The sequence below is a fragment of the Thermobia domestica genome, chromosome 1 (genome assembly GCF_964235325.1).
Source record: "Thermobia domestica chromosome 1, izTheDome1.hap1.1, whole genome shotgun sequence".
In the NCBI taxonomy this organism is placed as follows: Eukaryota; Metazoa; Arthropoda; class Insecta; order Zygentoma; family Lepismatidae; genus Thermobia; species Thermobia domestica.
This window is the reverse complement of record NC_137454.1, coordinates 45,510,557-45,535,103: the sequence shown is the minus strand read 5'-3', so window position 1 is coordinate 45,535,103 and position 24,547 is coordinate 45,510,557. Positions and strand designations below refer to the sequence as shown.

General features: G+C 36.6%; 1 protein-coding gene across 1 annotated transcript in view; it reads left to right on the top strand.

The window, feature by feature from the left end:
* The window catches only part of LOC145666031 (putative G-protein coupled receptor CG31760), an 869,795-nt gene extending 847,123 nt beyond the window's left edge, over nt 1–22,672 (top strand). The window contains exons 10-11 of the mRNA XM_081733134.1: nt 10,548–10,718; nt 21,188–22,672. Coding sequence (XP_081589260.1) covers nt 10,548–10,718; nt 21,188–21,931 — 915 coding nt within the window. The 3' untranslated portion in view covers nt 21,932–22,672. The remainder of the gene's footprint in view (nt 1–10,547; nt 10,719–21,187) is intronic.
* The last annotated feature ends 1,875 nt before the right edge of the window (nt 22,673–24,547 follow it).

Below are 24,547 nucleotides of genomic sequence, written 5' to 3'. Positions count from 1 at the left end.
TTTTTAATGGCGAGTACTGAGTAGGAATAATATTGTAAGCGAATGCGTTTCCGGCTGACACCACACTTTTAATTATTGCGACATTAAAAAAAAAAAAAACTGTTAATTAAAATGTACAGAGAAGTTATTTCTGGAAAATTCTATTCAGGCCTCTTGTGGTAACAACTGCACTTTAGTTGAAGATACTATTAAGGAAAAGAATGAGGTAAAATAATCTTTATATCGTACAAGCAATGGATGATAACAGCTTAATAAATGATTGTACGTAAATCTTGTTTGAGTTTGAATATAGGATTGTATAAGGCTGTGCATTTTGCATTATTATTGAGGTGCTGCAACTAACTAACTGCAAACCATATGATAAATTCTTACAGTAATATATCACATATTGATTTACTCTGTATGGAAACGAAAATAGTTTAATATATGGTTAACCTCCTTTGTGCCAGGGGCGGATCCAGAGGGGGGCGATCGGGGCGATCGCCCCCCCCCCCACAAGAGGAAACTTTCTTATTTTATATATAAATAAACCCATCCATAACAAGTTTGGAGCTCTTAAAAGTAGCAGTATTACCGCCGACCGCCCCCCCCCAGAAGTCCGTCCTGGATCCGCCCCTGCTTTGTGCCCATAATTTTAAAATTAACGCTTGTGTCACTTTTCAACACTTGACTTTGCAGTAGCTTTCCAACGAATTAGCAGGAAGCCCAAACTTATAGGACACCCTGCAGGTAAATACATTTCTTTGGACAGTTTCACTGCTCCAAACTAAGATTTGAAAAGTGTAGTATTGTTAATTTTATTATTATTGGCACAAAGGAGATCAACCATATTTTAAGCTATTTTTGTTTTCATACAGAGTAAAACAATATTTGACAACATTACAGTAAGAATGTATCATGCACTTTGCAGTATGTTGCAGCACTTTAATAATGGTGCACTATACGTACACTCTAGATCCTGCATATGTCCGATCCATACATTACAAGAAGGCAATACGTATTCGATACAGGTAAAATCTGTATATTTCATATGGACAACCTATTAGCTATATACATCCAATCTATACATTACATATGGCCAACCTGTACGCGACATACGTATAATCTATATGCTGCATGCAGACAGTCTGTAAGCTACATATATGCACTCTGTATGGTGCATACGGATATTCTGTATGCTGTATCTGGACAAGCTGTGTGCGACATAAGGAAAATCTGTATAATACATACGTACAATACGTATACTGTATCTAGTCGTACGTATGGGGCACAAGTACAATATAGATGCTGTCTCGGGGTTGAACGCAAGAAACATACGTACAGAATGTATATTGCATACTTCTTGAAATCATGCTCCGTCCTGATAGTCAGAGTATGTCGTCATTATTAACCCACATGCTACATACGACCCTGACGTCACAAAGCTAGATATTACCTCCGTATATACTTGTTACTGCAGATAACGTCACACGAATGACGTCATTGCACTTGTGCAGACAGTACGTATAATACATACTTTTTCAGCTATACGTTTGCTGCAGGATGTTATATACGGTTGTACGTTAAGTCCAGAAACTACAGGAATTACGAATGTAACCTACGTTTTTAAGTATGCCACCTACATTTTTTTTTCTCAGTGTACGTATAGGCCTCCTCCACTTGATTCATGGTCTTAGCAAAACTTCTTATAAGACCTAATTTAATATTAGCATGGAAAGCAAAATTCGTTTAGAAAATAAAAGTACGATTTTACGCCTAGCTGAAGAGTTTGGATAGTATGCCAGTCACTTTTGCAGTAGTAAGAGGCACGATCTCTACTACCCCATTCACAAATAGAGCAACGATATTTTGGATAACCTTACTGCATACCTACTAACAAGGCTATTACTTTAAGGTCACCATAAATGAGCCACTGAAAGTAATAATACGAATATTTAATAGTTTGCAGTAAACGTTTCAAACTGTCATAAGATTCCTTCGTATGAAGTGGATAGATAACTCACCGAAATGGAAGAAAACTCGTTTCCAATACGTAAAATCATGGCGTTTAAACTCTCATTTGAAGAATCTATGATTAGCTTCCAGTCCCTACGATCGTAATTAATTTTGGGAGCCTTCATGAGGTGATTTATGTCTAAGCATGCCACAAGTGTGTTTTCCATACCGAAAAACAAAGTGCTCCCTATTCCGCTACACTGAAATATATATACTTCCTCCTGCACTATATTACATTGTTGTAACCGTGAAGCTAAAATGTCGACTTTGCTTTTTCAGAGGTCTAAATCCCTAATAAGATAGCTTAGCTCTTGTTGAATTAGTACATGAGATTCACTTGAAGATGTGCTTACAACAAATTCAGAGTTCTTCGAAATACTTGATCCAAGAGACTCAAAACTTCTTGATCATCATCCAGGCTTCGTATCCAGTCCAAGGAGGTCCGGTAGAAGTTAGGGGGCCGATTCAATCATATTATAGCTCATCGCCATATTACAGTCTACTTGCAAGCCTAGCCTGAAAATTTTAGGAGGGCAGTAAAACTTTAGGGAGGGCCCGGCCCACTTTAGCCCCACGTGGATACGGGCCTGCCATTATCAGACGAAAGGTTATATTCTTTGAGTAGGAGAGAGACAGCCTTCTTCATGTGTTCCCCTCTAGAAAAGCACGAATCACAGATGTCACTTGGCTCCCTCCAAATCATCGGCACTGCTAAAAAAATTATACGTCTCTTTCCAGTTTCTTAGATTGCTGACAAAAGTGATGTAACCAATATGAGGTATCCTAATTTTGTCTTGATCTTCAATTTTACCCAAAATATCATGGATTAATGGTGTTATATACTTCTTTCGTGGAGATATGTCACTTCTCCACAAACACATACACATACATAATTATTTACACAATATCAGATCATTTTGTGAATATGAATACTTTTCAAGACATTTCGAGCAACTGCTCGCTCACAAATACACATGTAAACCAGTGGTGCCAACCCATGGGGAAAATAACATATTGTGGGATTTTTTTTACAAGGATTTCTTGAAATGGGATAAAGGTAATTTTCGTAAATATTGGCAGAATTTATGAGTTTTTTAAAAATATATTTACCATATTGGTGTCAACAAAATTGTTTATGGACGAGTAGACAAATGAGTCTTCAATAAATGTGAAAAAATGCTAATTGTCAAAATTTGTTAATGCATGTTAGTTATAAAATGCATGTTTGTAACATTAATTGTTCTTGATATTTAAAAAAAATGAAAGAAAGAACAGATTAACGGAAGAAGGTAAAATGAAAAACGTTCAATTTTCAACATGTTCCATACTAAATAACTAAAGAATGAAGTTTTATTACGTTCAGTGGAAGACCACGACACACAGTGGCGTATTTACGATTTTGTTTGAGGGGGCGCTTTGCTATCTTTATTTCGGGAAATGTGAAAATTCAACAAGATATTTCATTTACTATAATACAGTAAATAAAATTTTGGGGCGTCTTAAGCCCGGAAGCCCCCCTTAAATACGCCACTGATGACAAAAATCGTGATGAAAATGCTAAAGTGATAATATAAAGTACTTATTTTCATCAGCTTTTTCAATTCTCTCTTTGGATTAAGGAAAATACGTATTTATAAGCAGTTTGATAAACATAGAGAATTCAATATTTTTAATAATTTACTACCATATTGAAAAAAAATGACTGATGTACACTTATTTTATTATTCGTGTATTCAAAGTTTAAAAAAATTTGATATTAGTATATCATCTGAAATTCAAGAGGAAAATGGGAATTTCTACTTCTTGAGATGGGATTTTATAACGTTTCAGGTTGGCATCACTGATGTAAACACGCGAATTTTTATGTGCAGCACTTCACAAAATTACACATCGACAACTCTGATAAATGTTATTAAATTCTTGTTTCGCACAGTAGCACAACACAATTGAGATAAGGACGGAAGAAAACTGACTTAATTACTCTTGAACCAGCCGACCGATCTCGATCAAATTTTCAACATAGATGAGGTTCGGGACTGGAATGTTTTTTATCATTTCACTTTGATGGTGCAACTTTGGGGAGATATTTGAAAATGATCAAAAATGACCAATAGTAGTGTATAGTTTTCATGGTCGCTGAGATGATCAGTGACACTTTCGATACCGTTTAAATCCAAATTCAACTTGAGGAAGGGGAAAGGACCCTTCCTACCTAGTGATATGTTGTATATGATCGAAAATGGCCGATAGTTTTCGGGTCACTGAGATGAACAGTGACACTTCCGATATCGTTTAAATCCGAATTCACCCCTTTATGTCGAATATGCAACGTATTCTCCCCGTGCGAAGAACGGATATTCTGTTAGTTAGTCTAATTCTAGGGATGATTTCTTAATTTTCAATATAATTTATCCTTATATTGAATTTTGACAGTCCCTCCTCCAAAGTTTTGGACCCCATCCCGAAGCGAATTCTGCGTATGAATAAAGTATAGATGGTGATCAGAAAAATGGAAACACCTGAACGAAATTGCAACTTACCAAATTAATATGGTGTCGGGCCACCTGTCGCCTTCAGAACAGCCTTGATGCGACGTGGGGTGGAGGCATAGAGGTCGTGAATGGTAGCAAGTGGAATTTTACACCATTCCTTGTGCAGGGCATTGGCCAGTTCTGTGAGAGAGGATGAATGTGGAAATCATCGCCGGAGTCGTGTTTCCAAGACGGACCACATATGTTCAATTATGTTGAGATCTGGGGATTGCGCGGGCCAGGGGAGGTGTTGAACTTCATCCCGATGTTCCTCAAACCACGCTGCAACAACGCCAGCTGTGTGAATGGGTGCATTATCATCCTGGAATGGCGTCATTGTCCGGGAACAACATCCGGACCATAGGATGCAAATGGTCTCCTAAAATTGCGACATAATCGTTGGCAGTGATTCGTCCGCTAAGTGTGACCACAGGACCCAATGAAAACCATGATATGGCGGCCCACAGCATCACCGAGCCGCCGCCATATTTCACAGTTGGGCGGAGACACTGCAGATCATAAACTTCTTTGGGCGTTCTCCACATATAAACACGGCCCGTGGTTGGGAATAGGGTGAAGGATGACTCATCCGACCATATCACACGTTTCCAGTCCTCAACGGTCCAAGTTGTATGGTTCCGGCGTGCGAAAGCGTTATGGTCCCTGATGAGCGGTTTGGCCCGTGCAACACGACCCCGTAAGTTCATGTCATATAATTTGCGGCGGACTGTGATTGTCGAAACAGGGTGGGGGAGGTGCTGATTGAGTTCCTCCGTCACTTGCTCCGCAGTGGCACGACGGTTCTGCGTGACAATGCGCTTTAATACCCGGCGTGACCTGTCACTCATGATTTTCTTCCGCCCACTGTTCCGCTTCCCCGATGTGGTTTTCCCGTGTGTTGTGTAGGCCGTCATCACCTTCGACACTGTCCCACGCGACATACCTAACACAGTAGCCACTGCCGTCACACTCACTCCACATAACAGCGCAGCAACAATTTTCCCTCTTTGAAAATCTGAGAGGTCTCCCATTTTACACTACCTCCGTCTGCTGCAGCCACTGGACACTGCTGTTCCACTGCGCCTGACGTAGTATGAAGACGGACCTAACACACCACCACCAGCGGTCCGACGCTGCGGGCGCCACGACACCACTGCCAACCCATACATCTGACGTGTTGCCAACTACAGGTGTTTCCATTTTTCTGATCACCATCTGTAGGTGACATTACTTAACCATTATCTATCGTCTTTTCGATTGTTGTATAATACTGGTTCAATACTAGAATAGTGATAAAACGTATCTCAGAGTATTGGACTCCCCAAACGTTGGACCCCTTCCAATAAAAATGTCTCAGTGTATCCCTGCTCTAAGCCAAAAATTACTTACTCTAACAGCTCTAAATGATCTCTCATAAACGATTCCTGAGCATCTAATAACTCCAAAATAATTTCCTATTTTTATAGACTATAACCCCTACCTGTGATCTCTTAATGGTTCTGGCTTACTTAAATGACACACAATGTCAATTAATCTTCTCACAATTTTTCTATTCTTTGGAACAATTTCATTATGCTTAATTGCTTGCAGTCTAAAACCCTCTGATAACGAATGTGATTGAGACATTTCAGGTTTCTTGCTTCGTTATATATATAGATAGATAGATAGATAGATTGATTGATTGATTGATATAGATATAGATATAGATATAGATATAGATATAGATATAGATATAGATATAGATATAGATATAGATATAGATGTAGATTATTTTGGTCGCTCCAGTTCTAAACCATGGCTTATCATTTCCTACATGAAATACCAGTAACAAAAATTTTTGTCTTTTTTTTTAATTATTATGCCCTTAATTGTTCAGTACTGTCATTTGTATTTGTTGTACTAAAAAAATTTGAAATTTCCGAATGTACTTTCCAGCGTGTTGTATCAAACTCAAGTGTAGTTTCTTTATTTTTCATTTTAAGTTCGTTTTTTGTTGAAACGTCAACGTTAAGAAATTATTATAGCTGCAGAATCGAAATTGGGTTTGTCAAAAAACGATTTCATGACCAAGTGCGATTCCACTACTCTTAACAAAATAGCGCCGTCAATCTCAACACTCCACGCAACGAGAGAGAAACTAGTCGTTTATCAACTCACTTCCACTTGTCACTCTTCTGAAATACACAAGATGGTAGAGTTGCCAATACATCTGAACGTTCCACTAGGAAGGTCTTTCCTTATTCGAATGTTGGAGTCACATAACAACAGAATAAGTAAAACAAAAAAGCTCTTCGAGGATACGATAAAACAATTGAACATTTTCTAGAAGAAGCTCGAAAGGTGATTTAAAATTTTAGGAATGATCCAGCAATGGATCAGAAGATTGCGATCTTGGCCAAAAAGTTTAGGAATGATCCAGCAATGGATCAGAAGATTGCGATCTTGGCCAAAAGGTTTAGGAATGATCCAGCAATGGATCAGAAGATTGCGATCTTGGCCAAAAAGTTTAGGAATGATCCAGCAATGGATCAGAAGATTGCGATCTTGGCCAAAAAGTTTAGGAATGATCCAGCAATGGATCAGAAGATTGCGATCTTGGCCAAAAAGTTTAGGAATGATCCAACAATGGATCAGAAGATTGCGATCTTGGCCAAAAAGTTTAGGAATGATCAAAAAAATGCATCAAAAGATTGCGATCTTGGCCAATAATTAGTTTTTGGATCAGGGGTCAGAAAATTTTTAACCCGCCTCTAAATCGAGTTTTCGTATTTTCTATAGAATAAGCTTATCATATTGAGTTCAGTGATAGTTTTGGTTTTGCTACACTGTATGTAGTTCTCCAGATATAAGGGGTACAAGAAAATTTTTGATTGAAATACAGTAGATGTTTTGGTGCGAAAGGAGAAAGAGAACAAAATAGCAGTCTCTATTTTGGGCACTTACAAATCTAATTTAAGATAATTTAGATTGGAAATTCTGTAATAGAGAGAGAGCGTATTACGTGTTTCGAAAGGTTGTACACGGCGAATGATTGGCCTTTAACTTTGCGTGCGACTGGTACTCCTGCGCTTCTATAAGTTGATGCAGGAACATGGGTCCAACATAGAGACAATGTTCAAGATTTCGTTAGACGCTGTGCCATCTATTTACTTACACGAAAGTGGCTTATATAAAGTATGTTTCATTGTCTTGCTTTTATTTATTTATTTATAATACGTTTCATATACAGCACTAAGCCATTTTACCTGAAACATTTTAACATGTTGATAACATAATAATTGAATAACAATTGGAGCTCAGGATGGTACAGCACAACAACAACATTAGAAAAACAGCTTATTTATAGAGGATCTGAAAATATATTCATTTGAAAAAACGTCTACAGTTTCTGGTAACTGATTATAAGTAACTGACAATTCGGTTTAGAAGAGACCTATGGACAATATGTACCTTCCCCGCTCGAGTGTAAAAGAGATCACTAGACGGTGTTGTTCTAGCGGGTACTCGAAAATTGATCTGACTTAATAACTGTTCACATGATATATAGCCATTTACAATTTTATGCAGAAATATTAGGTCAGAAATTTTGTGAAAAAGGATACTTTAAGTTACAGAATATTGTATTAGTTAAATTAGAACGAGATGTATATAAAAATCTGTTGCCTACCCTGTCTGCCCTCAAGCCTCGCCACTGAATTCCAGTATTCACAACAGAATTTCAAACTCTATCCAAGTGTATCCAAACTGTAAGTCTACGATAAAATGTAGGTGAAGGTACGATAATACACTCTGGTTACAATACACAACATGCAATAAAAAAACTGACAATGTCTGAAAATGTATTTTCTTTCTTATTACACGTATTAAATCTGACACGTAGAAATTTTATTTCTGGAAATTCATTGAGTGTTGTGAGTGTTTTGAGCTTGAAAATTAACCATACTTCACTGCTTTTTTCTATTTGATAAAGCTGAGATTTCTTCTCGTGTATACCAACAAAGTTTTTCACAGGACAAATTGAATGAATTGATATCCACTTTTCCTATTCCTTTTAGCTCAGATCAGCTTAAGAATGAACTTATCAATTTATATTCCGACAGTAACAGACACGTTTCTCAATCCGGAAATATATTCAGTATTGATCTTCAATCCGTATATCACGAAAAAAACCAACTTACTAAATCTGATGACTTCTGTTTCTGGTGAATATTCAATAAGTACCCTGAAAAGAGCGAAAACCTATTTGAGGAACGTTATAACAAATAAAAAATATTTTGTAAAAATCTTTCTGAATTGGGAATACTTGCAACAGAGAAAGAACTTCGTAAAAGACCTGAATTAAAAGAGAGAGTTATTAATATCTTTTTCCGAAATGAACAGCAGGCGCATGGAGCTGATTTACAAGAAAGTGATATAAGGTATATTTTTAACTTCTTTTTTTATATTGTGATATTTTATACTGTATAAAGGATGTTAATATACATTTATCACTTTTCCCCAAATATAGTGATGCCTGATAATAATACATAAACATATTTTATATTTTGAGTTTTCAATATTGTTTGTTACATATTTTTATCCTGTTTCTTTTAGTATACAATTTCATAATTAGTGGAATTTCTTGCTTATAGTGTGTTGCTTCTTGGAAGTCTAGGTTCCCGAATAGTACCGCATTGCTAGAAATGAGGGGCATTACTTCCCAACATTCTCTGTATGAATTTTCAAATATAATATAATGTGTATAATGTGCGTGTGTGTATAGTGCTGTGTCTACCCAATTTTTCAGGACACGCGTCGCCAGTGCTGTAATTATGCTTAAGTTGACAGCTCTGCATTCTGTATGGGAAAATACAGACTTTGAAGAAGAAAAACGACACCCAAGAATTACCAATAGAAATTAGATTCAACTGTCATCAAAATTTTATTGCAGGCCAGCTAGATAAACAATTGCATTATTTTTCTGCTTAATCACGATATTATAATGACAATTTCAATCTATTAAAGCCCTACTCGCTAGTATAGTAGCAAAATCGGTGGCAATTGTCGAGTGATCTCGAGCGTTTGTCTTCGGATCATAAAATGTAATCCTCGTGGGTTCAAGTTCCTTTTCGAGAAACTCTTTTCATTGGCGCTCAAAATTTCTTCGGCCTTTCTTATGAACATCTCTGTAGGTGATAGTCCGAACTTTTCAACATTCACTTAGGTAGATCAATGCTTCGTCTATTGTCAAAAAATTCCAGTCAAGTGGCGTTCGTACATCCTTCTACCCTTAATCTTACGCCGATCTTTCGATATACCGTGGTCTTCACGCACGCTGGACTTGCAGATCCTTTGCACCTTCAATTTAGGAAAGTTTGTATGATTTACTGTTGGTAAGGCCGTATGAATCGTTTGGACATAACACGCACAACAGTTGAAAGACTGACGCTTATATGCTTACAGTTTTGGTGCTCTGTAAAAACAGGTTTGACAGATATCGCTGTTTGCAAGTTGTTCAGATGGAAAGGTATGAGCCTCTGTATCTTCTAATATAAAATTGACTCGTACTGCTTACGTCATCAGTTGAATTTATTGTGTTCATTTTATTCTCCCTTTAAGACCCTATCGACTCTCTAAGGCGACATTTTTGTAACATTTATTAGAACTTTTGACTCTATCTTCTGTTGCTAGCGGCTTTTATGAGGGCATTTCAGTCACTTGTTAATTTGTATCTGTGTCTTGAGTCCTCATGACCTTACGTGGGGGCAGGTTGGCTTAGTTGTAGAGTGCTTACATCTGGTGCGTGAGGTTCTTATGGTGATGGACAACACCGTGTCCGTGGCTTTTGTGGGGTACTCCATTTTCCTCAAACTTTCCCATTCCACCAATTCTACCGATGTTTTAATCATCGTCTCCCTTAACCTAAAGAACATAACGTGGACGTTAAACTAAAATGCCATTTTTATCCTTATGACCTTGTGAAATAAACTAGATTTTTAGAATAAGCATATCATACTTATATACTGTTTTCTTTGTTTACAGGCGTACATGGTATTTAAGGGCCAAGGCAAACTGGAAGATGGTTCCAGCATACCAAAACCTCAAGCAGCGAAATTCCTCGCCAAACCTCGTTCAACCACGAATTCTCATATGACATCCACACAGTCCTCAGGACAAAACGAATACTCGAAACTTACAGATAAAGATGTTCAAGTAAGTATACACGTAAAATTTTGTAATATATATATGTCGTCGCTTACATTATAAATCATAAGGGGAGTAAGTGCCAAAATTGAAATACTTCGCCTCGAAATTACTTAGGGATGTGTTTATTACTTAAAACAACGAAATTCTTGTTTTATATTATTCGTTGGTGGATTTGGTGTTTAACGTTCTTTTACGATAGGAAACTATATGAGACATGCATCTATAGCGTAACGGGGTATCGAAACCACACGAGCTTGCACTAATAATCGAACAACAATTCCATACGAAGGTACGAATGCTAGTAATGTAGTTACAGAGAGCATATATTTATATTGCCAACCCAACGAAATATATTTTTAAATGACAGTCGTATTTCAAATCTAGTTATTAAACAAAAACTTACAATACTGCATTTATTTTTCAGTGTTGCTAAGTAAAGATACTATAATATCACAAACATCCAAACTTTAGAGGCCTCTCTCTACAGCAACAATAATGCACATAAGACAGATGTTGTAACGCGCATCCAAAGTGCCTTGGTGTCGAATATTATTACCATGATATCACGTATTTCGAATGAAAACGAACAAAGTTACAAGAAGTTGAAAATTTGTAGGTTTTTTTTTCTCGAAAACGTTTTTCTTCAAACAAATGAATAGATAAGTAGCATATCCAGGGAAGCCTGGGAATTTCCCCCCTTCTAAATTTTGACTTCCGTGTCACTAGGCTTAATTCAGTCTTCCCAGCCTGGAAAGATATTTTCCCTCTTTGTTAAGCTACAAACTGTTTTGAAGTGCAATGATTCAACTTCATGTTTTAGTTGCGATTCTTTATTTTTTTTCAGTATGTTTATTGTCGCGAGCTATGTTAGTCTTGTTTATAAAATTGCTTCCCGAAGAATTGTTCATAGAATTGCTTTCAGTTTCTTCTGCAGAGAGTAAGAGAGGCTTTTCCAACTTAAACTTACAGCATATTGAAGGTAGAAACCATTTATCTGTAAAAATCCTCGAATCTCTTCTTTCCATAAACGTTAATGGGCAAGACATTACTTCTTTCAATGCAAAAAAGTATGCCTTCAGCTAGATAAAAAAGTGGATATCATGCTGCTACCGACAAACCAACTGAAAAATACGGTATCCGATGTAAACCAACCTCCTATTGCTTCATTACTCTAAATTGAGGTATGCTGTGAAAATATTGTTAATTTCTAAAGACAGTGTTAGATAACACGCCGTAAGTCATGCTTCAGCTTAACTCAAGGTGAAATCGACACTCAATTCTTTCTTGTGATTTTGTTGTAAAAACTGTAAATATTGTAGGCTACAATGGCTGTTTCAATTTCGAGAGTAAAAGTGAAAGAAAAGGTAAAGTATTGTTTTTCCTAGGTAGCATCATATCGGTAATTGTTTAAAACATGCTCATGATTCTTCGCAGACCAGATTACAGTCTTTGTTAAATTCTGGATTCGTTTTAATACCAGTATGTTTTGTTGAACAGAAGTTTACTTTCAGCAGAACAGTGCTAAGGTCACACACCCCTGAGTCTAATTTTATTAAGTAGAAGGAGCAAGTGCAAAAAGTCATTTATGATATGAGGAATGACATTTAATACCGTCTTTCCCCTTCTACTTAATAAAATCAGGTTCAAGTGTATGTGTATGTTCTGCTCAAAGTAAACTCCAACCTTTTATCGAATTTATTGTTCGGGCGAGGAATTTGGTTTTCAAAGACCAAATTAGAACGGACTAAAGAATTATTTGTCATAACAAAACTGTTTTATGCAGGAGCGTGACACTTGTTACGACAAGTTGTGCAGATTGCAATGTAACTATAGTGCTTTTACTGGATGCTGCACACTTGTCTTCAGCAGTAGGACGAAAAGCAGCAAGGTAAGACATGTAAACTAATCTACCTAACCAAATCTTATCTAACGTACCTACCCGTATTTATCATAAAATTGTTCTTAAAAAGGTGAAAAACTAAAGAACTTGGGGACCGCCTATCAAACTAGTACCATAATTTTAAAGTAGGTAGGTTTAAAAATAACGTTGTCCCAACCTGACTTTAAAGTTGTTCTGTTATATGGAACACAATCTTACATAAACATTCCCAACTTCTACAAAATCCACAAATAAAGCACTGAGCATATCCAATTACATAAAAGATTTTCAAAACACATGAAGATCATAATGCCCCTCTTTACAGTAATTTGATATCTAAAACCGTTTCGTAGATATAAAAAACGAGATTGTAATACTGCTTAAAACTACTGCTATTTGGGGAAACTTTTCATAAATTATGTTGCTGTTATTCGCAGTGAAAGTTTTGGTAGTTGTAATTACAATGACTCGCAACTAGTTTACATGATTTTAAGTAGGATTGCAAACTTTAACGATGTTTATCATATGTCCAGAATTGTTTGAAATATTAAACTGCTGTAAATGACATTATCATCTTCACATCCATTGAAAACATTTTATGTGATTGGGTATGATAATTATGTAACCACTATTTTTCGAAGTAAAATCTTTTGAAAAAAGTCAAATTTTCAAACTGTGTATGTATTTATTTAAAAAAAGAAACGTTATATCATGTTGATAGAATTCACACACTAAGGTAATTTGCATATGTTTTGCCCGTTCGTATCACTTGGAGTCTTCGAAAATTTGAATCTGTGTGAATGTTTGTGATGCTGTAGCGTCCTTACCTTGTAACACTGAAAAATATATGTGATATTTGTAAGTTTTCGTTTAATATAAAAATTTTAAAGTAGTACCTTTTAAATATATGGTTAATCGGATGTTATTGTGGAATATGTCAATCTATATTCCCCTGTCGATATTTGCATCATTCAAAATTACCCATTCATTGCATCATTCATTGTTTAAAAGGTACAAGGGCTTATCAAGATAAGTAATTTACCCTATATATACACCTAATCTTACCATAAATACCGTCCCAATTTTGAGTACATTGACAGAAAATGATCACAGATACTTTAATATCCTAATAACATGAGTTACATGGATGCATTATGTATCAAAATCACAAATAATTATTCAAAATAGTCACCATTAGCGTGCACATAGTCCTTAAGTCTTTGGTAGCCACTAATAAAGTCTTTGTGGACACTAATCAATTCTTTGTGGCCACTAATCAATTGCATTACGCAACGCATCAACTGGAAAATCTGGAGCTGCATTCTAACGATACCGCTTTAAACTTTCAATATTTTGATATCTCTTCTTGCAAGCCATTTGCTGAAGTTTTGACCGCAAGTTGTAGTCCCAAGGTTTTAGGTATGAACTTGTAGAAAGCCAATTTGAAGTGGAAATAAAGTCCGGAAGGTTTGCTTCCTGCTACTGCTGGGTTCCCATGCCGTGTGTGCTGGGGCTCAGTCCTGCTGGAAGCTCCAATTTTGTCCATAGAAGAGAATGTTGGTAAGATCCTTAACTAGTTTCTCATGCACTTTGATTGACATTTTGACCCCCTTTTCACAGAAATGGAGCTCCCGTTGTGCCCTCGTAGCTCACACCCAACCACACCATGACAGGCAGGATGCTGATCCCTCTGGATCCTCGGAACCTTTTCACCAGCTTTTCTACAGGATACGGCATATATTCTGTCACATCCTGTCTCCTCTACACTGAAAATCTTTTCATCAGCGAAAAGGATTCAACGGTGCCAATTTGTTGCATAACGCTTTGGTTTTTGGAGCCTTTGGCGCTTCAGTTCATTTGTCAGGATTTGTGCGTTGTTTGTAAGCAAGGAGTTCCAGGTCACTGCTTAACGTGCGAGACATAGACATGTTCGATGTCTTTAGCTCACGAGCTATAACTGACTGTTTCCTAACTGGACTTCCTCGGGCACGAGCCGCTATTGCTTTCAAAATTTCTGGTGTTCGTACTGTGTGTGGTCTTTCTTGCCGCAGACAATCTTTCACAGTGCTAGTCTCAATACAGCATTGAATAGTGCGGTAAAGGATTTTTTTTTTCTTTTTACTAATTTTCAGCTTTTGGAGAGTTTTCAAAACCTCCCCTGGTGGTTTGTCTACCTTGAACAATGCTATCATGGCCTCACAATTTTCATACTCGCCCCATTCCACCTTGAACACTTACAACTGACATTTTACACTCCATACCATCCAGCAATGACTCACGCTTCACGATACCGCTCTTGATGTCCCTCGCTTATACGGGCGGAAGTACAGCCACCCCCAAAAGTTGAGACAGTATTTATGGTAAGAGGAGGTAGTATATTCAGGCTGAAGCTATAATAGGATATTGATCTACAAGTGAATGTGAGACTCGAGTAGTATGTTTCATGTGAAACTTACACTGAGGTTTTCTGCATGAGAAGCGAAATCAATAACAACTTAATCATGATGGAAACCAATGAGAATAATTTGTTCATAGAAAAAAAATAATATTCTAACTGTAAGGAAAGCCAATTTGGCACTTATACCCTTTCAGCTTATAAGCGCTGATGTATGCAAGTGGAAAACCTAGAGGTCCTGACGCAATATTTAATTTGTATTTTCTTTCTTTCTGATTCTATGATAATTCCAAAATGTCTTTGAAATAGAATTGATTGATTGGATTTTAATATTCTTTTCCAGAACCGAGGCTATATGAGACAGAGAGAGAGAGAGATTAACTACTTAAGTTTGAATCCAGGACACAACTTGGTTTCAGTCTTTCCTAATTAGTGTTTTACGGCCCTATGATGTCGATGGAACAAATCTAACGGATCTGTTCCATCCTTTATACCTAGAGGCGGATCTAGAAGATGAAAACTGGGGAGCCAATCAGAACCCAGACTATGATAGGTATATCATGAGTTTACTATAATTTTTAAATATATATATATATATATATATATATATATATATATATATATATATATATATATATATATATATATATATATATATAATAGATTCAATCATTTTTGTCACTCAAAAAACTGGGGATTTAGCCAGTCTAGATCCGCCTCCCCCCTATATGTATGTACGGTATATTATACACTTATAACATAAATAAGGTTTGTAAAAGTTGTTAATATTGCTTCGTACATCTCGATCAGTGTTGCCAGACTCGGTTCCAAGTAGCAATTTGGGAGATTTTTTTTAAAGTGCCCTCGCTACGAAAATTTAAAATTGGAAGACACGCTACGTTTTGGGCTATTTTTAATTATTTGCAGGCTGTAACTCTTAAGAGTGCGCTATTTTCTTATTTTCATATACAAATTATTATTTTTATATAATACAATAAGAGTTTTGTTTGTTGAGTTATTCTGTTCGCAGTGAAAAATAAAGGATGGTCCGGAAGGGGCGTACCCCCCTTTAGTTTCAACAGTATAGTGTTAGTTATGGTAAAATGTCTGTTACACAGTTACCTTGAAATCTTAAGAGTCTTAAGAGTCATAAACATCGGTATGATCACCATCCATATCGTAACACAGATGAATTCTACGCCAAGTTCTCGCAGATGTTTTGCGGAGATACTCCTGAGTCACGAGGGTGAAGGCGTGTTCCACAGCTGCTCGTAATTCCTGCCTTGTATGACATCGAGTGTTTCTTACTTGATGCTTTATGAGACCCCAGAGAGCATTGTCTGGTGTCGTCAGATCGGGACTTCTTGGATTCCAGGCAAAGGGAGCTGGTGAAGATGCACAACCTCTTCCAACCCAGCGGCCAGGAAACGTCTGATTCAGGTAATTGCGCATGTGAATCGTGAAGTGCGCTGGTGCTTCATCCTGTTGTGTCACAACAGTGTCTTAAGATTCTTAAGACTGTCAAGGTCACTGTGTACAGACATTCTACCATAATTAACACTATATTGTTGAAACTAAAGGGGAGTATGCCCGTTTTCGGACCAGGCTGTAGTGTTACCAAAAACTATCATGTTCGATAGTAGTTCAATTCTTGCTTTAGTACCTTTTAATCCCTAGTTGTGACAACACTAGACTCTTGTTGAATTTCCTCTGTTGCAGTATCAGTGACAGTGTTGTTGTCTGAGTTAATACCTAGGCCTAATATTTTTAGGGAGCTGTCTAAACGTGAACATCGCAAATTTAATTATGCTAATGTATTATCCATAATAACATAATGAGTAAGTGAAGTTAAAATAAAAACTTCGAAAATTCATGGCTCCCAGATAAAGAATTTAAATTTGAAAAGTGAGGAATAATGAAAAAAGCAGACTGTAAACGTTGTAAACTGTATTTCAGATTTCAGAAAACCGACTTTAAGCAAACATGTATCAATGGAAATCACAAAGGTCACTTGTTTCACGCTTTCGCGGACTGCTCAGTTCTTTGTGTAACGCTGTGCCGTCCTAACACATCACTGGCAACAGTCCGAAACTTCGATCGCCGCCTGACAGTTACCAACCCAGATATGGGACGTCCTCCAAAATTCGATTTTCAGCTATTAGCACCATTGGTTCAATCATATTCATAGCTTTCGCATTGTATATGGTTTACAGATTTTAAAAAAAAATAATAAAACAAAAAATTTCTGAAAATTAAGTTTAAATGTAGAAAATTTCGTCATATACAGGATGTTTCAGATAAAACGTCTTGTGCTTATAAATCCGAAACGGCTGACAATAAAGAGATTAAACAAAAACTGAGATAGGAAAATGGCATAGGGCACATCACATGGTGTTGGTGTGGTGACCCCCAGGGCCCTCCTTCAAGGGGGCCTAGGGGCCAACTTCAAATTTTCAAATAGGAACACGTATTGAATCATACCTCATTCAATAGTACTTGAAAAACGAAACAACTTTTGTACGGAACAATTTTCGATTTGGGCCACCGTTTTCATAATGGCTGCAAAAAGTGGGTCCTGTATCAGATAAAACGTCCAGTGCTTATAGGTCTAAATCAGAAACGGCTGAGGATAGAGAGATGAAACAAAAACTGAGATAGAAACGATGATAACGCATATCAAGTGGGGTTGTTGTGGTGACCCTCAAGAAACTCCGTGAAGGGGGCCCAGGTGCCAACTTCAAACTGATACAGGACGTTTTGCGGCCATTTTGAAAACGGTGCCCCAAATCGAAAATTGTTTCCTACAAAAGTTGATCGTATTTCAATGACTATTGAATGAGGTATGATTCAATACATGTTCCCATTTGAAAGTTTGAAGTTGGCCCCTGGGCCCCCTTGAAGGAGGGCCCTGTGGGTCACCACGACAAGAGCATGTGATGCGCCCTATGACATTTTCCTATTTCACTTTTTGTTTCATCTTTTTATTCTCAGCCATTTCGGATTTATAAGCACTGGACGTTTTATCTGATATAGGACCCACTTTTTGCGGCCATTTAAAAACGGTGGCCCAAATCGAAAATTGTTTCCTACAAAAGTTGTTTCGTTTTTCAAGTACTATTGAATGAGGTATGATTCAATACATGTTCCTATTTAAAAATTTGAAGTTGGCCCCTGGGCCCCCTTGAAGGAGGGCCCTGGGAGTCACCACAACAACACCATGTGATTCGCCCTATGACATTTTCCTATCTCACTTTTTGTTTCATCTTTTTATTCTCAGCCGTTTCGGATTTATAAGCACTGGACGATTTATCTGAAACACCCTGTAGTTACGAACAGGCTCTTGTCCTTGACAAAATTACTATTACTGTTGCAAAAGGCATTTTGTCCTTGAAACAATTTCAAATTGATTTATGTTCAGGCTTTCTTCTTAATTTTTGAAACTTTCTGATGTGAACAACAAGGTGTTTGGAATATGACGCTCCATTTTCGAAGTAGCTTTTATTTGTTTGTGTAATTCTTTAAATATTTTAGTAAAACTAGACAATTACCTTTAGACTTACAATATTTCAAAGATATGACGCCTTACGTACTGGATTACTTTAACAATTTACAATGCGTATGCTAAAACATATTTTTAAATAGACTATACGACGTGTGATCAAAAATACGGTGAATAATTTTATTAGAAATAAAATAATAAGTTTATATGGAATTTGACTTAATCTGCTCCAAAGTACTGTTCTTGGCTACCTATCTCAATGTTGAATCCGTGACTGAAGCATTTCTAAGAAAATAAAATCTTTAAGTTTTACGTCCCACGGTTATGCCGGTTAGGCTAAAGGAGACGGTGATGATGAGAGATGAGCGAAATGGTGGAATAAAGAAAGTGGAAGGAAACGGGAAAAAACCCGAAAAAACCCACGAGCACAGTGTTTGTCCACCACGAAGTCCACACGGCGCGAACTGGGATCCAACCAGGGACCCCAAGCACCGTAGGTGAACGCTCTACCATTGAGACACCGCTCATTATTTTAGAAAATGGGGGGACGCTATAAATATTTTCTGGAAGTGGGAGGACGGCGTCCCTCCGTGTTTCCCTGCACTTTTATTTCTGAGTTGAAGAGGATCATATATATTTGTATAGTCCTTATTCAAAGCGTGTAACACTTTTGAAATGTAAGCGTTTCATTTTCGTCTATACAAAATACGATTTACGCTGTCCTACTCATTCCCGTTTAAAGTGCATATTGTTGTGTGATTTATGTGGTGATCTTCTGACTTCATCTATCACCTGAAGAGACGACGCCTTACATGTGGCTGTGCGAGGCTGGTTTGATCGCCTACCCCGGCGCGTAAGGCCAAAATATGCAGGCCTGTGTATGGAGTTCGATTTGTTACATTGGCGTCTTTTTTTTTGGTTTGTTTGTTTTGTTTTGTTTTGTTTTTTGTTTAAGTAGAGGCTGAACAATTTGAGATTAATTTTCGAACACAGCACTTGAGTGGACATGGGTTATCGTTTCACTTTGAAATGTGTAGAGGTACAGAGGTTTAAATTAATAATGCTATAAATGCATTATTGCGTGCGATAAACGGTAACAAAGGCTGAAAAGCGAGATGCGAGGCCGTAGACCAAGCAAACTCAGGGACTGGGAAGCGAAATACGCAGCTAGCTGAAGGCTAGTCTTCAAATAATGACGTTCAGATCCGATTCACTGACTGAACGACAGCAGCCAGGTAAACATACATTTTCTGACTAACTATGAGAGTACTTCTCATGGGCTCCAGGGCTTGTTAGTTTTCAGCTAAACATGTAACCTGCAAATGAAGACCTGAATTTGTGTTGGAAAGATTTAGCAATAGAATTACCAACTCTTCTCGATAACATGTAAACCTTCTCACTCTTTCAATATTAAAGATATAAAACAATTGTTTTAATTCCACCTTAAGTTACTAAACCAAAAGTATCATGGAGTAGATACCAAAAATACAGCCAGCTTATTTTTCTGTTAATCTTAATTGAGGTTTAATAACTTCAGGTGAAAATCTACCTCACAGCCATCTTTATCACCAGGGCCCGGATCTTGTTGACAAGTCAACCTTTTTCTGTTACGCATAGGACAAGGCAACTTCAAATAAAAACGTTATCCATCAACTCTAGGTTCTAAAAATATAGTTTTTTAGGGTCAACTTTTGGTCACTTTTTGCCGTTTTGAAATTTCAGGTCATTGTTTAATATTTTAAGGTAACTTTTAGGTCACTTATGGTCTTTTTATTCTTTTTCTTCTACATAAGGAAATCTTTAAATGAACACGGTTTACGAATGTGAAAAAGACGAAGTTGAATAATCTCTTTTCTTGCTTCTTGACTATTGGGGTGGAAAAACTGCATTCTTAACAAGCTATTGAAAACTAAGCTGTAGCTGGTTAACGAAAGGTGGGGGTTGGTAGGTGGTCAAACAGATAGTTTTGGGTTGTTGACCACAAAGGATGTGATCAGGTGAATAACTAAAAATGGATTAGAAGGCGTACAAGGATTTTAAACAGGTTTCTATCTATTGTTTTCATGTAGTCTACACTTGCGAACTTTTATTGTTTAAGAGTGCTTCCTAGCTTCAACTCGCGAGTGAATTGACGCTTTCAATACTTACAATGCCGTACAATGGGCTGATCAATAGAAATAAATGATCAATGGACTGCAACTAAGTGAAACAATACTTTTTGAATATGAGTGAGAAATGTTAATTAAAAACCCAATGGATATTTATAAATGTCAATGTTTAACGAAATAAACGTTTAAGAAAACGACAAGTTTTAAGGTCAATTTTTGTGATTTTTAGGGTCATTTTACAGGAATTTTAGTGTCATTTTATAGGTCACCTTTTACAGATTTTTAGGTCAACAACATCCGGGCCCTGTTTATCACTATAAATAATTGGTTTGTAACATAGTAATTTCAACATAAGTTAATTAAAATTATGGAAGATGATGAAAGGTGGTGAGTGAACTATCTTGTATGATGTCGAATTATACTTTTTTTTTTTGACAGATCTGAAATCAGTCTCACAAGGTGGTACATATAGAGGAACAACACTGTGCCCGACAATTTTCTTTACTTAAACTTTTCAGACAATGTTTTGACTTTTTTGTGTAGTTTTCATCACAATGAACAGTTAACTGATTAACATGTTATTATATCTTTCAGGAGGAGTTCCGGAGATTGTATACGCAGCTGGAGCAGTTAAAAGAGAAAAATATGAGATTGGGAAATCGTCATCTGGTGGCCAAAATTTCTGCAATGCAGGAAGCTGCAAAGTTGGACTACAATCTCGAGAAAGATTCGGGACAACTGCAAAAGAATACTGGGTCATTATTAGCAACGCCACATCTTAATAATGTTCTAGCTGCAGTGACGGACAAAATAGTGTGTGCGACATTTACTGCAGCTTCAGTGGAACCTCAATCCCAACCAATGTTGAAAAAGAAAGATAATATCTCTCCCAGTGCACGAAATGTTTCCCCATTGGCTCAAGTGCTGGAAGAAGAGATAGCCAATGGTGAACGAACAGTGACATCGTCATCATCGTCATCAGCAGTGAACGTGAGTGCTGCTGCCTCTGTGGAAGGTCCGGATGTAGTGACTATTGAAATGGCCAATAGACGAGTTGTAGACACGTGCGACTCCGTGAGTGTTGATGAAGCAACCGGTACCAGTATGGATAGTGATAAAAGTCATAGTAGCAGTGTTGCAGGTGGTCGTGTGCTCAGTGAAAACCCAAGGTTATCGTCCTCAGTAGGAGATGTGACAGTTCATAGTGCTCAGAGTACTCCCGAGGCAACTAGGAGTACGCCAGAAAAAAGAAAACTAAAATCAGGTCACGCACGCACTCATACGATAGTAATTAATCTAGACGACAAAAATAGGTTTACAGATGAGGTGACAGTTTAATAGCTGAGTTATTCATTTAAAAAAAAAAAAAACACTTCAATCTCATCTTAATAAGCCAAAAACTCATAGAAGACAGATATCATAATACGAAATAACATCCATCCGAAAGACTAATGTATTTAAAAGGAAAAAAACTAATGACTTCCATTATCTATTGATTGTCATTTGTTGGTAAACGATTTTTAAAAATCATCATTGTCATTAATTTGTTGAAATGTTTGGTGCTTTAAATTTGATAAACAGTGTGTCCAGGTTTAATGAAATTCCATTTATACTTTGTCTATTCACAAAGACCCAGCCTCTTGGAAAGCCAAATTTCTGAGCCCCTTTGGCTTTTCATGGAATTATGGATCTTTGCTGAAAATCTGAAAACTTATTAATTAATATTTGGATTTTCTTTTACGAAAGAAATTAGATAAATTCAAATCTAAGTGAATAATCTGTTCTTATTTAAACATTACATTAGTAAGATCTGAAACTTCAAACCTGGGCAACACGTCCTGAGATGAACGTTACTTCCCGACTCCTGAAGAAGATTCTTCAGGAGCCTCAAATTAATTTTTAAAAAAATATCCAGAGCTTTGTTTATTTAAAAGAAAAACTGTTTACAAAGTGTATATGTTATTATCATCACATGTGTTATCTGTGATAAATGTTTTGCCTTTTCAAGTTGTTTCTTTTAGTTTCTCTGTACCAAGTTGCTCCCCTTTCCCAAATAAATTTTATCTTCATAGCTGCAGAGTATGTTGGATTTATACACAGGAAATATTAAAATACAAATATTTCCAAAAAAATCTGTGGGATAAAAATAAATTACTTAGACATCATATCTAAGAAACTATTAGCCAAAGGAAGCAATAACAGTAATCAATTCTGTACTACCGTGCATGAAACCCGTAACTTACGCAAAACAAGTTCAGAGAAAATCAAGTCTAAATAAAGAAGTGAATATGTCTTGTGTATATCTTGCACAACGTCGTTTATTGATGCCATACTTTGTCAATATCGATGTGCGTATATGGTGCATTAAATGTTAAACTAATACTGAAATATTATTATATAGGAAGCCACAATAATAATAAAAAAAATGTTCACATGTTGAAAGCAAAGTATTCAGTGTATGAAATCCATAACTCCAAATTAGTGCTTACATATCATGCAACTTTGATTATTAATGTCATACACTGGAGATATTAGTGTTATAATAATTTACAGTAAATGGAAAATTAAATGATCTATATATATTATTCAAGAAATTGCTAAAAAAGGTTAGGTTAGGTTAGAATCTTTCTCGCAGAACTTCCTTAAACTCTTATAAATATCTTTATATGCTCTGTGGTGCCCATTATATCCTTCATACATTACACGTGTGACGTAATAATATTTTTGTTCCTTTTTTTGAAAATGATAAACACAGTAAAGAAAAGTTTCACAATGAGAAGCCTCACTAGCTATAGTTGATTCAAGGAACGTTCAGTACCTCATGTAAACAAATACACGTGGTGATTGTTTAATTTTATTGGTTATAGAGCCTAGAAACACTAATGCGGAAGAAGCAAATAGTCCTTTGTTACGTAAGCTGTTTTTCAATATTTTTGTTGCTTATAAGGCTCATTACCAGAAATGCAATTTCTTTACAATTAAATAACAGAAACAATGTTGTATCTAAGAACTAAATTGAATTAATGCAATAAAAGAGAATACGCATGCGTAGAAAGTTGCTTTGACCCTCCTTAAGCGCGAATCACAATTTACAATATGGCCGCGTTGCGGGATTATGTAAAACACAATAATGTATAAAAGCTCGTGCTTCTCGAAAGAAGCGCTGAGCGACAGCCAATCATCCGATGACTGGCGGAGTAATACCATTCTTCAATGTTTACATCAGGATCAGAAGGTTCGTTGAATGAACTTTAGTAAGATATTCAACCTTTATTGCAGAACTGTCATCCATCTACTGCCGAATGTGATGTCACAATGGAAGTGTCAAAGTCTACTTCTGTTATGGGGACTCCTTTTGTCTTGCTACGAAGTCTTGCTACGAAGCTCTTTGCAGTACTACGTAAACCAGCATAAAAATTGCTGTACGCTTTTAGAATAAAAGGAATCAGTTTTTGTAAATCTGCTAGTTTCGATGTTTGAATGGATACAAGTGGGGTAGATTTTTGAAATTTGCACTACCTATATTTACTACTATAGGTACCTAATACTACCTATATTTTATACTTGACAATATATGGTACAAATCGTATCGCTGCTTGTATTAAATTGACATAAACGTAAAGGGCATTTTGTGGGCTATGGGTTTCATGAAATTTCTTCATTAAATATTTCCAGAATATGTTGATATCTCTGATATATATTACCACACATGCAACTTTAACGATTTGAGGGATGATGTGTTAAAGGGCTAGCAGTGCAGGGGTATCATTATCTCCAAAATTTTGTGGATTATGAGTTCCATGCACGATGCCACAGAATTTGTTAATGATATTAAGCTAACAATAACATACAAAAAATAGTTTCAAATACTTCCAACGATGTACTGAACTTCAATATGCGGGTGCTGGATGTGCCGGGTGTACCTTTGAACACCCAAATAAAATGGTTTGATTT